Here is a 14,808-nt window from a genome sequence, read left to right as displayed (position 1 = left end):
TTGTGAGGGTTGATGCAACATGCCGTAGATTAGGTTCTGTTCGGATGCTCCGTGGAGGGGTTACTCACTATGAGATTCCTGAGGAGGAGATCCACCGGGCTATCCAGATGTGGGATTGAGGAGGCTTGAGATACAGAAATGACGGTGAATTATATCCAGAAGCCCAGGTTGAGGGTGTGACCTTAGTATTCGAGCCAGCTACGGGCCATTGAGAGATTGAGGGCACGCATCACCATCGGTCACAGACATGATTCGGTGACCCGTCAAGCTCTTCGTGTTCAGAATCTCAGCATCATCATATCATCAAAGAATACAGATAACAAGCATAGCGAGAAGACCTATCCCATCATTGCGCACACATGCGTCGAGCTCGTGGTCAAAGGGTTTACAATGAAAACGCATGATCTAACTATACAACACGTAACAGTGAGGACAACGATAAGATGGTACAGATACTCAAAATTGGGCTGACCTCTGGCTCCGGTGAAGGCATGTCAAAGTCGATGGACCAAGGAGAGGATTGTGTCGATCCAGACTTCTGCAGCTCCAAGGCGATCACGCCCTCGTCAGCAGCCCGTTGAACAGTCTCTTTTTCCAAGTCTCCCACAAGCTCCTTCAACACCTCCACCGGAATACCAAAGGTCGGCGGGTCCCAATGGAATACGGTCCCATGAGTCCCAGGAAGCTGTAAGTCAGAATCATCGTCTATTCGAGATGGTAGCGGTGGGTCAACAAAAATGGGACATGGTGATGAAAGGGAACGGACATACTCTTGAAAAGCTTCCGACCGAGTTGCCAGCACGCCCAACAGCACTTTTTGCTCACACCAATGGATAGAGGCTAGGCAAGGTTTGTGTGGTACGGTCAGTAAGCGCTGACGAGACAAAACAAATTCAGAAGACCTTAGAAGAGAAGATGCTGCGGAGCGAGGCCTCCAGGTTGTCTTTGGAAGCGCGCGAATGATTGGCCAAGGCCATGAGCGCCGCCTCCGCATGAGTGGGACCTTGAAACCGAGTGTACTGATCTCCTTGTTGTTTGAACCATTCCTTCGCTTCCTTCGCGCCTCTTCTCTGCCCAAACTCCCTGTCGATGCCGGCTTCAATTCTGTTTTTGAGAATGTCGACGTCGGTGATCGTAGCATTACGGTGGGTAGGGATTTTGATCATAGTCGCCGTCGCGTTTCGCAGATACTGTACCTCCCAGACGTTAGGCGACGTCCGGTGTCCGAAGGGGCCTGTCGCGTCGCCTATTTGGGCGCTTGTCCCGGTGTCCCGAGGTTGTTGTCGCCTAGGGTGATATATTCGTATTTTCTCGTATTTTCTTCAACAAATAATATAAAATTGTTTTAATTAGTCTTTAGATACAGAACTGCAAGTATCACTGCAAATGGACGCGAAAACGAGAAAGGTTCGAAGTACTGACCATTTGTACAGGGCCAGGTGACTGTCCCTCAGAGGCAAGGTGACTGGCCGTCGCCTGTGTCCCGCTGTCCCAAGGGTCCGTCGCCTCCTCACGGGAGTTCCCACGTTACGTAAGCGGTCGTCTAACGTCTGGGAGGTACAGTAGTCGGCATAACGAATGAAATAGGCTGTGGCGGCGTGCCACGAGATGTGTCGGAAAACCGGCTCCGGGTATATAATCACTTATAGTGGCTATCGGAGCTATCCAGCGGCCCGCCGGTTTATGGTCCTTAAGAGGGTCACCGCGCGCGCTTATAAGGCCGCATATAAGGGCGACCTACCTTATAAGGATAGCCGGCACCGGCCAAGAGGTGCGCGGCCGAGAAATCCCGCACATCTGAAGGTCTTCAGTTAGCTGTCGGCTAGGGGGGGGTGGGGGGTACCCTTTGACGTTCTGCACTCGGGGTCCTCTGGGAAATGAATTTGATAATGGCGCCACATCTTAGAATAGGCTAGTACATCGGGAAACCAGTCCCCCGCTAACTAGGAATAATTATCGCTACGGAGCCATAACTAGCATTAGCCGAGAGTAGTCAACCCCCCTCTCTAATTAGGATCTATATCGACCTAAAAATATACTATTGCACTGACCTTCACGCACGCATATAGGGTCTTATTAGCAGCGGATGAGGCGAGCGTTAGTTGATGCCGATGATCAGAATAGGATGTGAATGGTGCCACTTTGGGCATGGTTTAGATTATGAATATAAGAAAAGGATACATCTTTCGGGACGGTATACATTTATCTGCGGCTAGCACGGCGTAATGTCGAACCCACAGCGGCAAAATTGACTGCCGTGTTCACCTCGCCCTGCCCTGCACGCATGGCAGCCGATAAGGTCGACGTTCCACTAGAGATAGCCAGCCATTTAGCATCAGAAAAAAGAACCGAACGATCTCAACCCACCTTGCCACATCGTAGATTGTGGACATGATAATGTGATAGCTGGCTACACCGCCATTCTTGATTTGCTTTAACGTCGCCATATGGTTGTTGAAAATAGGCTTGAACAACGAAGCTTGGAACTGTAAAGGTTGGTGGAAACCGGTCTGGTAGTCCATGAGCCCTGCCGCAGCCTAAGAGAAGGTCAATACAAAGTATCAGTACTGGAGATTAGGACACAGAAAGACATGGAGGGCACTTACGCAGGTTGCTGCAAAAGCAACAGCGACCATGGGCATCTCGCGTTCGTCGGGATACTCGGGATCCGACGATTTGAAGTCGTCTTCTTCATACCTGAAGATTGGGTCCGCAGAGAAGTACAGAGCGTTAGTGTTGGAAGTGACGATGGTCGAGCAGAAGGGCTGCGTGTTATCAAACTTGTATTTCATCGTCTAGCTCGCTGTAAGCGCATGTTGATAAGACCGACAAGTAGAAACATACCGTGATATCGAGGTCTCCCGGGAATATGTACCCATCGTTGAGGAGAAAAGCCTTCATCGCAAGGCAGACTTTTTCGGGACCAATGAACTTGGAGAAGTCGATCGCGGTCTTTGTGACTGGGCGAGTGGCCTGGATTGCATCACTACGGATGTTACTGAGGCGCTGGCGTGGCTGATAAACCACCGAAAAGAAGCACATGAGAGTCGTAAAAGATGGAGAGAGAAAGTCACGAACGATAGGAATGAACAACTTAGCGTATGCATCATCGGTCTCCATGTGAGACACAATCTCGGTGTAGCCATGCTTGTGAGCAGCCTTGACGATAGCCTTTACACAGATTGCCTCTGTTTCCGTGGCGCCATTGGGGAACGGCCCTTCGCGGAACATGAGGGCTGGCAAGATATCGTTAGAAGCGACGTGCGCTGCCTTCCTTACCTCAGTCGTCTGCTGCGTGAGCTGCGCCAACTTGTTAGGAGTGTGGGTACGCGTGACGAGGACCCAGTAGTTGGGGTCACTGGGAGTCGGGGTCAAGGCAACGGCAACGGCGGGTTGGGTTAGGTTGGTGGGAGTCAGACCCACGGTCGTGGCGGCAGGTGCCGCCACCGGGGTGCTCGTTGCTGCCTGTGGTATAGACAAAAACTATGATCAGTAACAGAGCATCGAAAGTGAGTAGAGTAAGAGATAGACAGACCTGAGGAGCAGTAACGTTCACAGTGGTGCTCACCTAATCATGGCCGTCAGCATCGCTCGATGGCGCAAGTAAATAGTACACATACAGCCGCCATGATAGGACCAACATTGGAAGAGTTGTTCAGGGCAGAGGTGGGTGCAGCGACAGGAGTTACCGACTATGACATGAACAAATTGTACAGTATCAGTAAGACATGTGATACCAAGTTGCCAGACAGGGCCACGAACCTGATTCGTAGACGCGTTCACACTCGTATCGACCTGGGCAAATTCGTCAGCACAGCTTTTTATGCCCTAAGCAAAAGCACCACTACGTACCGCTACAGTTGCCGTTCTCGTACTGGCGGTATTGGTGAGGGTCTTTAGGGTAAAAAAGTAACGGTCAGATCACTTTAAGATCGAGTAAATACATAAGGCATTTGATACCGTGGCTGCCGGTGTCACACTTGATGCTACCGTCACAGAACCATTGGCATCGTCGTGACCATTCTCCTGACACAAAAAGTTTAATAGATAAACAGGAAAAGTGAAGGAAGATGGATCCTTACCGCTGAAGAACGAGCGGTGGAGGCAGTCACAACAGAGTTCACGACAGCGGCCTGGGAGGCCGTATTGGTAGTCGTTACACGCTTGCAACCGTCACTCTGTTAGTTGACATCAGTCATATTCGGAGAGAGACCAAGCACGAAACATACCTTCTGCTTGCGCACCTTCCCACCACCAATTGGTTCGCCCGATGCATCAGACCTTACAGTCTCCTTTGCCGCCTAACCATGCGTAATATGTCAGCCTCAACAGCTATGATAGATCAATCTTGTAACATACCGCAACCTGGCCAACACCGGTACCACCTTGTGCAACTCTGTTATGACCTTCGTTGTCATCACAGTCCTTGCTCAAGTCCAGGACAAGACGACCGTGACGGCCACGGGGCAGCGTCGAGGGGGAATTGGCGGCGTGACCGCCTTGAGAAACGAAGCGAGGAATCTATAGGTGGTTTATTAAGTATAACGACAGAAGGAACAATCACTGATAAAACAACACGTACCCCCTGGGCCATCTTGGCCACAATATTGGTCTGTTGACGAGTGGAGAGCTGCTCATCCGCCTCGCTTTCCAAACCAAAATCTTCATCGGCTTCCATGGCCTCGTCCTCGTCGTCCACGGGCTCATCAGGATCATCCTCCGAGAAATCAGACCCTGCATCATCCTCAGCAAAGGCAGCAGCAACGACGTCTTCTTGAACAAGAGACTCGTTGGCCGCGACTATACCATCTATGCAAGTGGAAGCAACACATAAGCAGGGAAGTAACATATGATAAGGCAGTGATCAGGTAATACACACCATTGTACAGGTCTGTGTCACTGTCGTTGTTGGCAACAGCACCGTCATCTACATTGTCGGCGGTGAAGGTAGCAGACGCAGCGGTTGGAGCAATTCCTGTGAGAATAAAAGTGATAAATGGTGGGAATTCGGATGCAGGGCCGGAACGCGTGGTGGTGACGTTATGAGTGCCATGCTTCGCAGCTCGTACTCTTCCATCACCAACCATCTTCACACTCACCTTTCACTCTCTTTCTACTGCGAGCCTCTTTGGGACTTTGAACATCTCCCTCGCCAGCACCATCAGGTGCATTACGTTTCAATGGACCCTTGTGCGCTGCGTTGGGGTCCAACCAGTCTAGGAAGATGACGATCAGTGAGCGCACTGTATGTTCTTGGACGACAAGGAAACAGAACTAACTTTTTTTCAACAGGGCCTGTGTTTTTGATGATCGAGGTCCTAGCAATGAGACTGATGAGATGTAGAGGCGAGTGATAGGAAAAGTGGCTACTAACCATCAGGCGCTTCAGCCTCGTCTGCCCTCTGCTTTGCAGCTGCTTCCTTTCTCTGCTTACTAGCAACATTGCGAAGTCTCGAGGTAAGAGCTTTCTTTTGGTCTCCGCTCATACCTACCAAACTGATACTATCCTTGCCTTCCGCTACAGCATTGGATGATTTTGTATTGGCGGTCCCTGCCGCCGCCTGTCTTGTCGCAGATCGAGTAGGGCGAGCTTTACCGGACATTTTGCAGCAAGAAATTGGGTGGTGTGATGAACGAGCTCGGTGGTGGTGGTAGTGTAGACGAGGGAGAGTCAAGGTGCGTAAGAAATTTTCTGGGAATCTCCGCCATCGCCACTGATTATCAGCAACATTCCACCGATTTCCACCGATTTCCACCGATTTTTGGTCGCCAGATATGCAACTGCTGAACGTGGGTTCGAACACCAGCAAGGCCATTCTTAATTCCGGTCAGAGCAATTTCCCTTGTAAACCCATCACTCATAAAATTCCTCGTACACCTTTACTGATACGAAAACACAGCTTCTCTATTTATCAGAGTATGCTGGCACAAGTCGAAGATTCTTCATCGTTCTCTTCCTCCGATTCTGCTACACAGATCTCATCATTCTCTTTGTCTGCTCCCTCTACGCAGCCCTCATCGTTCTCTTCCTCCAATCCCCGTGCACAGCTCGGTTCAGCCTCCCTCCCAGAATACCTCGAAAAGGGAGTCCAGGTTGAAGTGAAAGATCTCCGAGAGCTTCTTCCACTCATTCCCCACGAAAGGCTGATGGGCACAGAGGCATCACAGAAGAGGTTTGATTGGGAGAGACGAGTAGATCATATACTAGGCCTAGGTCCCGAGTGCGTCACATTCTCTTGTACTCATATTTTGATCCTTGCGAGCCTTACATATTCATTTCAGCCCTGATCCTCAGGAGACCGCAGCATTTCAGCGTAGGATACGCGAGCGTCGGATACGCAGGGCCAAGGCAAAGAGGTACGTTGTATGGTTGAGTCTTTATATCTTCATCCGCATACAGACCTATGTCTTCCTCCCTTGATTCTTTAGTCCTGACTCCACGCTGAGATGGACTATTGCGAGCAAATGAACACACAAAGTCGAGCGGTGTGATGGAGTAGGCGATGGGGTGCCTGGCATTATGTAGATCATGGTGCTGCGGCGAAAGCTATACAAGTGTAATAAATGTATGACGGTCTGTATGTGAATTAACAAAGAAGGTTGAACAGCGTTCCAATACGTTGTCGCTCGTCCAGCTTGTCTCTAATACCCGTCCAAACCTCGGGATCAACAGCACGCTGCGACGAATATCATCCACATTCTCCACAGTAGCAAACCGCCGGCCACCACGCACTTCACGGCTGATTTTGTACATGAGATGATGGGCTTCGGGCTCGCGCTTGAATGGTGTAAACCATTCGATATACGCAAGATGTGTGGGCCACTCAACTCCAGCTGAGAACACTCTCTCCCTAGCTGTCTTGGAGAGGCTGAAAATCATGCGCAGTTGTCCAACTCGGTAACCTATGCAATGACACTGAGCTCAAGAAGGAAAAACCGGGAAAAATGATTGAACGACGTACCTTCGACGCCACAATTCTCCGCCTCGCCTGAACCATCATCTAGGAGGACTGTGTCAAAGCGTGGAGGGACAGGACGGTTCTGCGTGTCACGATAAGGAGGTCGAGCATGGGCAGCGTCGAGGGTGGACGGAACGCTATCGCGTCCTTGAGCGTCTGAGTTCCAGAATTTGATGCGGTGGAATGCCGCGACAGATTGAAAAGGAAGAATGAAAGTCGAGGCTGTATCTTTCTGTTGCTGTGGCGTGAAAGCGGGATAGGTACGGCGAACAATGTACTGTCGAAGGGCTAAAGAGAGATCAACAGCACCGTATAGTCTGGCAGCATTGGCGAAAGAGACAGCTTTGATGTTGGGCCGGTTTGCAATGTGAATGTGGAACTTGGGAGGTAGATCGGGCGGATGTGTTGATGGCGGTGGGCATCCATCGAGTCGCCACTGGATAAAAAGAGAGTGAACGTGGATCTTCTCGCGACGCAGAAGCCACGTCGCCATTTGTGGATATTCATCCTTTCGGTTTGATGCTCGATATGCGTCCTTGGCGAAGTCAATGTGTAGACGCTCAGAGTATGCAGTGTTGAAGTTGTCGGCGGTGCCGAACAAGCGGACAGCGGGAACATAATGTGTGAGCGAATGCATTTTGGGAAAGTTGAAGTGTTCACGTATGCCAAGCTCAATAAATATAGCTTTATCAGCATGGAAGGTGGTGAGGGATTCCAGCATATATCGGAGAGTCGCCTCGGAGTGAGAAGGGTATTGGGCGAGATAAACAAAATCGAGGAGAGACCTCACTGCGCGAACAACACGAACAGCTGATCGGCCACCTGGAAGCGGAAGATCGACGATTACTCCCAGAAGTACACGGCAGATATCTTCGTGCTCGGCGCCAGAAACGCGAGAGAGAACAGATATGCCTTTGGAGAAAAGGCGGACATTGTGATTCGGTGGAAGACGCTGAAAGCGTGCGTCAAGAGCCGCCTCGCCATACACCAATTTCAACCACGCTATGAGATGCTTAACGACACCTTGGTAAAGCTGATGCAGGATGTCGGGCATGATGGAATAATAGGGGTTGGCGAACGGAAGGTCGCTCCAGAATGGATCGACAATCGGTTTGATTCCGGCCTTTCGACAGGCCTGAACAAAAGCGACGGGTCCTTGAGACCAGGTTTCTAGCGCATCGAGAATAGTGTTGATGTCGCGACGGGTGCACTCGACATTTTCGCCCATGAGATCATGGTCGATTTCGCCTAGCGGGCACTCGCCGGTCTTGACAAGTGCACCTTGAACTTGTTCAGGGTAATCCCAGATAGCGGCAGCAAGAATGGGATGGCACCGTCGAACTACACCGTTTCCGCTCGCCATGTTCTCCCCCTCACGTCCTGGTCCCTTCATCGGCGTGACCGCCAACCGCATGCAAGAGTGAAAAAGATTTGAAAGAGCACGTCGCCGTACGTCAACGTTCTTAATGTGCTTAAGGCTGGTAACGGGGAGGTAGCCGAGTAAGATTTGCGCCTGGCGAGACGGCTTTCGGCGGATGTCCTTGGGAATATTACCGATGGTGATATAGACGGGATACGCTGATTTGTTTCGGAAGACTGTAAGCTGAGTCTTGTCCGACGAAATGAGGACGGGGATGATGGTTGCACCGGGCTTGATATCCTCCAATGCGACCTATGTAGCAAACTCATTAGTATTCTACGCAATATGACTAACCGGGGGACACGCCACTGTGGCTCTCATATGGGAAGCCTTCAATGGCCTGATGTAATTGGCCCATTGAAGCGCACAAAGGAATAGGAAACTACAGATGCGTACCTGAGTTTTCCACCACCAATCCGTTGTGTGCATGTCGGAATATACACGGTGATCACGAGTTTTAGAGGGGTCTGTATAATGGTGTTCGGGGGCGAAAACGAGGATCGGGGCGAAGTCAGCTGCACCATAAAGTGCTCGGATGCATTCCATAATGTCTCGGAGGAAGACTTCCTCCATTTTCCCTTCCACTTCGACCTCATAACGCTTGAATTCGGGGCGTCCAGGGAGTTTCTTATCGATTATCTTATTGAGTTCTTTTGAGTTCTTGTACGACAGCTCCAGCCTTTCGGCAACCTGAGTCAAGTGCACAGTCAGTTCATTGCGCCGTGGAGCTCGGATATACAGCCGCTTACACCATCAATCTTCAGAAGGTCAGAGAACGCAGTATCTCCTGGGCCACGCACCTTGGCCCATTTCGCCACAGCCCAATCGATGAAGTGGGTGTACGGATGGTACGGATTCTCATCAGAGCCTCCAATCTCCTCCTGGTACGAGGCAAATGTCGGAATCTCGGTCTCTCCGGCAATAGGTTCAGCGGCCCGACCACCAAAAGGCTCAATGATTGCATCCTCAAAGAGAGCCTGAGGATTCTGTGGTGCATCGTCTGCACGATGAAGGAAGCGAAATTCGTCTTCATCCATCGGCTGGGGAAGTTCCGGGTTCGGAGGAGGAAAGCCGTGATCTGACTCTGACAACGAGTCCGGCAGAGGGGGATGCCCACCATCCTCGTGAGTACCAAGATCAACTTCATCAAGCTCCGAATCGTCTGAGTCCTCATCCAACAAGTCCCTTCCAGCAGCCTCTACCTCCCTTTCATCCTCTTCTCCCCACACCAACTCGCCCACTTCATATTCCCCAAAAAAGTCTTCAACACGATGTTCGCCAGGACTCGGAGGTGTAGATGCACCCAGGTTCGATGGACCAGCGTTCGCAGAGGAGCCAGCAGCTGTGCAGTTCTCGAGAGTGATAGGCTGGTGGGGCTCTGGCTCAGGAGCAATAGCAGCATGGATAGCAGCAGCACGAAGAGTTCGTTGGTGGATTTTACAGCGAGGATCTTTTGAGAGCGTGAAGTGGCGAGCAAGGCCTTCGGACGATAGCTTTGTCTTGCCGCAGCCGCCACAGTGTTCCATAATATAGATTGGATATATATGTGTGTCGTGAGTTGGATTACAAGTGCTATACGGTATGCAGGATCTGCAGCATGCAAGACAGGGCGAAGTGCAAAGATCCTGTCTGTGGCGCAAAAGCAACAAAATCTGTACCGGATAATTCCAGCGGAGTTTGAAAAACCTGACTGATTTCTATCAGGCCGAGGACGGCCTGACACCAAACAGTCAGGTTTCCTACACTCAACAACCTGGCTTTTGTCTGGCTCCCTGAAGCTGAGTTCCAATCAACTCAACACTACTAGAGCCATCAGCAAGTCCAGGGGACAGTTTCAGACATGAGCGAGGAGAGCTGGAGCGAGTGGCGAGGCAGCGAAGCGGCCTTACGGGCCGCTGCCAAGCACAATTGTGAGCCCAAATTCCCGCTTGCCCTTTGAAGCAAGCGGGAATTTGGGCTCACTCTTAGGCTTGGCGGCTCTCCGGCAGTGGCCCAACGCCACAGATGTGCACAGTATGGAGAAAAATGAGAGGAAAAATCGACAAAAAAGTCGCGAGAAATAGGGTACAGATGATGTACACAATTAAATCAACGAGTGCAGTCTTGAAGTAATACAAAATAATGTATGCATCCGCAGAGGGTATGTTGAAGTGCGACTGCCCAATGCATAGACGTTGCAGAGCACGACTACGGTAAAGAAAGTGTAAACGAGCCTTCAGAGCGGGAGGGGCCAATCTTATATGTCTCAGCGAAGGGTATGTCGAAGTGCGACTGCCCAAGGCGTTGACGGTCATAAGGAAAGGGAGTTGCATCGCTGGTAGGGTGAGTTTATATAGAACTCATACCCATACAATTAGGCTCACGATAGTTGTTCTTCAATGATCAAGCTCACGCCGGTCGCTGCCACAGTAACCTTTTAGTAGCTCAAATGCGCCACAGCAACTGCCTTCCATTAAGCTCACGATGAATTTCCATAGTACATAGGTTAAAGAAGGGAGATCTACGAACCCCGATTCATTATACGAGTTCAGTCTGACTACTACTCGGAATCCATTCGCACCCTCCTCATCGTGTTCCGAGTGCACCTCTAATATTGTGCCTGCGGAACGCCTCGTGCGGCCCACAATAATGACGCGCTAAGACGCGCTAATGAGCGGGACACGTCGAGAGGTGGGTGGCTAAGTGCCGCCTCAGTAGCTGACGGCTAGCGCGGAATTAGGGGCGGACTGGTTTCCCGATGTAGGGATGACTGTGGCACAGGACAAAGGAGGCGATGGCAGCCATATCGTCACCTTCAAAGAGACACGCGGAGACGAGAACCCATACATGTAGCATACTATACAGCAATGAGTCGCCTACAATCCTGTACTGTACATGGTCACTAAGTATTAGGGCCCTTACGGGTCCGGGTTTGATCCGGGCCAGTTAAGCTATCCCCCCGCCAAACTGCGGACCAGAATGTTCGATGGGGGTTCGCTGGAGGATACGCACTGAAATCAGCTTGAAATGTACTTACGGATGACAGGTTCACATGCTGTTGGTGCGGGAGGATTGTCACGCCGGAAAGAAGCGTGATATGAGTGACACAACGTCATTGCTTGGTCATCACAACGCCACCTGTCCATCCTGTTTTCGTCTTTCTCTTTGTCGTCGTTGCTGGACTCTCTGTCTCGTTCATTTCATCCTAATTCCACTAGTTGTTCTTCTCAGAACATGTCAATCTTGCTCTATGACGAGTGGGCCATATTGAGGGTCATGACGAAGAGGGGAGTGCACAATCTGACGGTTATATAAACTCATCCTGCAGATTCCTTTGAGGCTACCAAACCGCGATCCATCTACTCTCCATCCAAACTCTCAATAACTTTATTTATCCCAAAATGCCGGCTTCTACTCGTGCTTCCACAACCATTCCCGCCGATCAGACTCCCACAGCAACTCCCACCCATCTCACTTCCAACCCCACGGGTGCCCCCATCCTCGCAGATCAGCTCACTGAACCAGTCGGTCATCAAGATGCTCGTGTTATGCCGATAGACGACGCTCCGGATGCAGGGTCCGTGCCACCTGTGGACAGTGTCTCGGATGATGACGGTGGGGAGCAGGGACGGAAGGGGAAGGGGGAGGGGGAGGGGAAGGGGAAGGGGAAGGGGAAGGGGAAGGGGAAGGGGAAGGGGAAGGGGAAGGGGAAAGGGAAAGGAAAGGGCAAGGCAAAGGGAAAAGGCAAGGGCAAGGCAAAGGGCAAGGCGAGGGTGAAAGGAGGAGTGAAGGGGAAAGGCAAGGATCACGAGGGCAGTGTTGGCGGCGATGACAATAGTGATGAGGACGAGGACGAGGACGAGGTTGAAGAGGGTTCAACCCGTGCACCGCCTACCAAGTGGGATACCGCTAGCGACGAGACTCTTCTGGCTCATCTTGAGGAGTGCCGTGCCGCGGGTCAGCAGTCGGATGGGGGTTGGAAAGGTGTCGTTTGGACAGCGGCTGTCGAGAAGTTGGCAGGGAGCGAGAAGCATAGTGGCGGTAGGCCAAAGGATGCGGAATCAGCAAAGAATAGATTTGCAGCGGTATGCGTTACTTTAACCTCTGTTATCCCTTTTATCTCATGCTTTCTGATCTACAGATGAAGAAGGACTATCACCAAATTAAGGAGCTTCGTGAGCTGTCGGGCTTTGGGTGGGATTCCGAAAAGATGATGGTCACCGCACACCCGGAGAGTGTTTGGACGGACTATGCAAAGGTACGTGTCTCCACCCTCCTTCTTGCCATGTTTCGTTCCCGTTCTCAGTCCCTTCGTGACATTCATACTCATCAGATACAACTAGGCTCATCCCTCGAAGGCTCGCCTTGTTCGACGCTGGAAGGGGAAGCAATATCCCCTTTTTGATCGTCTGGGCGAATTGATTGAGGGACGGTATGCGACGGGAAAGTACGTGATCCATGCTGGCGCTGAGGCCGCCAGCTCGCCCGTCCGTCCCGGTTATGTTGGTGATGACGATAGTGATATTGATGGCTCTGAGCCGTCGACACCCGTATGTTTTTGTTCCATTTTCTCCGTTCACCACTGATGGTCTGCCCTTCTCTCCAGGTTCTATCTGCTCCCATTCCACCATCTTTTTCAAATGCCATCGCCTCCTCTTCTTCCAACCAACTCCCTCCCTCTTCTTCCCGACTCGGAAAACGTCGCGCCGCAACCCCAGACGACTCGACCGACTCCAAAAAAACCCGTGCACGCAAGACCGCTCATGCAGCACTCGATGGTATGTCTGCCGCAATTCGGGACCTCGCAAAATCCCTCAACCAACCTGCCGGCACAGGATCATCTGCAGGACCATCACCATTTGACGACCCTCAATCCCGCCTACAATCTGCCATCCGGATGATGGAGAAATTGCCCTTGGCAAGGGAGGATCCTACAGGGTTCAACAGAGTTGTTATGTACTTTGTTGGCCATCCGGATGCCGTTGCGGCTTACTTTGCATTTGAGAACGACGAGTTCCGGCAATCGTACCTGGAGTACATTTTGAATAATCACATTTGATCTTTGTCCGCCTTAGCACACTACCCCATTCATTACCCAATCGAAAATTTCATCATTGTGTTGCTTTTCCTTGTGCACGACTGTCATTTTTGTTGACCTAATCATGTTGATGGCTCGGAGTGTCTCTGAGCGGCGACTGCCGACGACCCTCACCACTGGCTTTGCTCTATCTCAACGAAAACACGGTACGTTTTGTGAGTAGACACATATTCCAGCTCATCTACATCACAGCTAATGTTCCTTGTTGTTGCTCTCGCAGACTTCACGTCCACTTATCCACTGAAAGCCTTTCTAGGTTCCGCCACTCACCGTATCCACCGTCCCACAACATTCGAAGTATCTCAATGGATAGGGCCTTCGTTCTGTAAGTAAAACTATATTCTGACTCAAGTATATCGTAGCTAATTGGTCCTGTTGTCTCTGCTGCAGAAATCTCAGCCGTTCGTCCAAGCAGAGCCATGCTAGGCGGCTACCCACCATATCCACATCTCCACAATATGTGACATATCTCAACGAATACGGCCGTCGTTCTGTAAGTAAAAATATGTCCTGGCTCGTGTATATCATAGCTAATTGGCCCCGTATTTGTCACTGCAGAAATACCAGCCGTTCTTTTGCTCGGGGCGATGCTAGGTGCCACCACCTACCATATTCACCTCCCCACAGATTTCGACGTATCGTAGTGAATATGGCCGTCGTTGCGTAAGTAAAAATATGTCCTGTCTCGTGTATATCATAGCTAATTGGTCCTGCCTTCGTCGCTGCAGAAATACCGGCCGTTCTTTCGCTCGGGGCGATGCTAGGTGCCACCACCTACCATATTCACCTCCCCACAGATTTCGACGTATCGTAGTTAATATGGCCGTCATTGCGTAAGTAAAAATACGTCCTGGCTCGTGTATATCGTGGTTAATTGGCCCCATATTCGTCGTTGCAGAAATACCGGCCGTTCTTTCGCTCGGGGCGATGCTACGTTCCGCCACCCATCATAGTCACCTCCCCACGAAATTAGACCTATCTCAACGGATAGGGTGTGCATTTCATGGGTAAAAATCTCTCCTGGTTCGTGTATATTCTTCTCCCACGATGTAAACAATAGAGAAATAGTTTTACATGTACAATTCATCATAATCGACCTCCTCCTCATCACCGCCATTCTGCAAGTACTCCTTATAATCAGCCCACATTCTCTCTGCAATTCCATCACGACGGCTATCAGCCTCATCTTTTTCCACTGTCGAGACAAATCCACCCAGCTCCTCCACCACAGGCACCTCATAAACATCGTCTCGTGGCGCCCTATGAGCTCGCTCTGCACGAGCATCAAATTGCTCTACGTTGATATCTTCTGGTCGTTGATGCGGATGAAGTTGAAGATGACTGCAGAGCTG

The 14,808-nt window shown here is 50.9% G+C and overlaps 4 protein-coding genes across 4 annotated transcripts; 1 reads left to right on the top strand and 3 right to left on the bottom strand.

The window, feature by feature from the left end:
• Positions 1 to 281: 281 nt before the first annotated feature.
• STEHIDRAFT_148783 (uncharacterized protein) lies at positions 282 to 1,437 on the bottom strand. The gene is made up of 5 exons (XM_007307140.1): positions 1,423 to 1,437; positions 903 to 1,320; positions 771 to 840; positions 473 to 705; positions 282 to 409 (listed from the first exon to the last, which is right to left on the bottom strand). Exons 2-5 carry the CDS (start codon positions 1,164 to 1,166, stop codon positions 386 to 388), a joined length of 591 nt encoding a protein of 196 aa, XP_007307202.1. The 5' UTR covers positions 1,167 to 1,320; positions 1,423 to 1,437; the 3' UTR covers positions 282 to 385.
• Positions 1,438 to 2,202: 765 nt separating this feature from the next.
• Positions 2,203 to 5,603, bottom strand: STEHIDRAFT_159744 (uncharacterized protein; the record flags this gene model as incomplete). The annotated part of the gene is made up of 18 exons (XM_007307139.1): positions 2,203 to 2,311; positions 2,368 to 2,537; positions 2,607 to 2,795; positions 2,845 to 3,015; positions 3,079 to 3,465; positions 3,536 to 3,568; positions 3,621 to 3,692; positions 3,763 to 3,795; positions 3,853 to 3,894; positions 3,961 to 4,026; positions 4,083 to 4,178; positions 4,230 to 4,301; positions 4,360 to 4,521; positions 4,583 to 4,809; positions 4,880 to 4,975; positions 5,100 to 5,216; positions 5,280 to 5,318; positions 5,375 to 5,603. The coding sequence occupies 18 exons, from the start codon at positions 5,601 to 5,603 to the stop codon at positions 2,203 to 2,205; spliced, it is 2,310 nt and encodes a 769-aa protein (XP_007307201.1).
• A 26-nt stretch (positions 5,604 to 5,629) lies between these two features.
• Positions 5,630 to 6,421, top strand: STEHIDRAFT_159743 (uncharacterized protein; the record flags this gene model as incomplete). The annotated part of the gene is made up of 4 exons (XM_007307138.1): positions 5,630 to 5,676; positions 5,726 to 5,794; positions 5,901 to 6,221; positions 6,283 to 6,421. 4 exons carry the CDS (start codon positions 5,630 to 5,632, stop codon positions 6,419 to 6,421), a joined length of 576 nt encoding a protein of 191 aa, XP_007307200.1.
• Positions 6,422 to 6,547: 126 nt separating this feature from the next.
• On the bottom strand, positions 6,548 to 9,416 carry STEHIDRAFT_62435 (uncharacterized protein; the record flags this gene model as incomplete). The annotated part of the gene is made up of 4 exons (XM_007306745.1): positions 6,548 to 6,903; positions 6,963 to 8,631; positions 8,776 to 9,069; positions 9,129 to 9,416. 4 exons carry the CDS (start codon positions 9,414 to 9,416, stop codon positions 6,548 to 6,550), a joined length of 2,607 nt encoding a protein of 868 aa, XP_007306807.1.
• Between the last annotated feature and the right edge of the window lie 5,392 nt (positions 9,417 to 14,808).

Source organism: Stereum hirsutum (genome assembly GCF_000264905.1).
Source record: "Stereum hirsutum FP-91666 SS1 unplaced genomic scaffold STEHIscaffold_12, whole genome shotgun sequence".
In the NCBI taxonomy this organism is placed as follows: Eukaryota; Fungi; Basidiomycota; class Agaricomycetes; order Russulales; family Stereaceae; genus Stereum; species Stereum hirsutum.
This window is presented reverse-complemented; position numbering and strand designations above follow the sequence as displayed.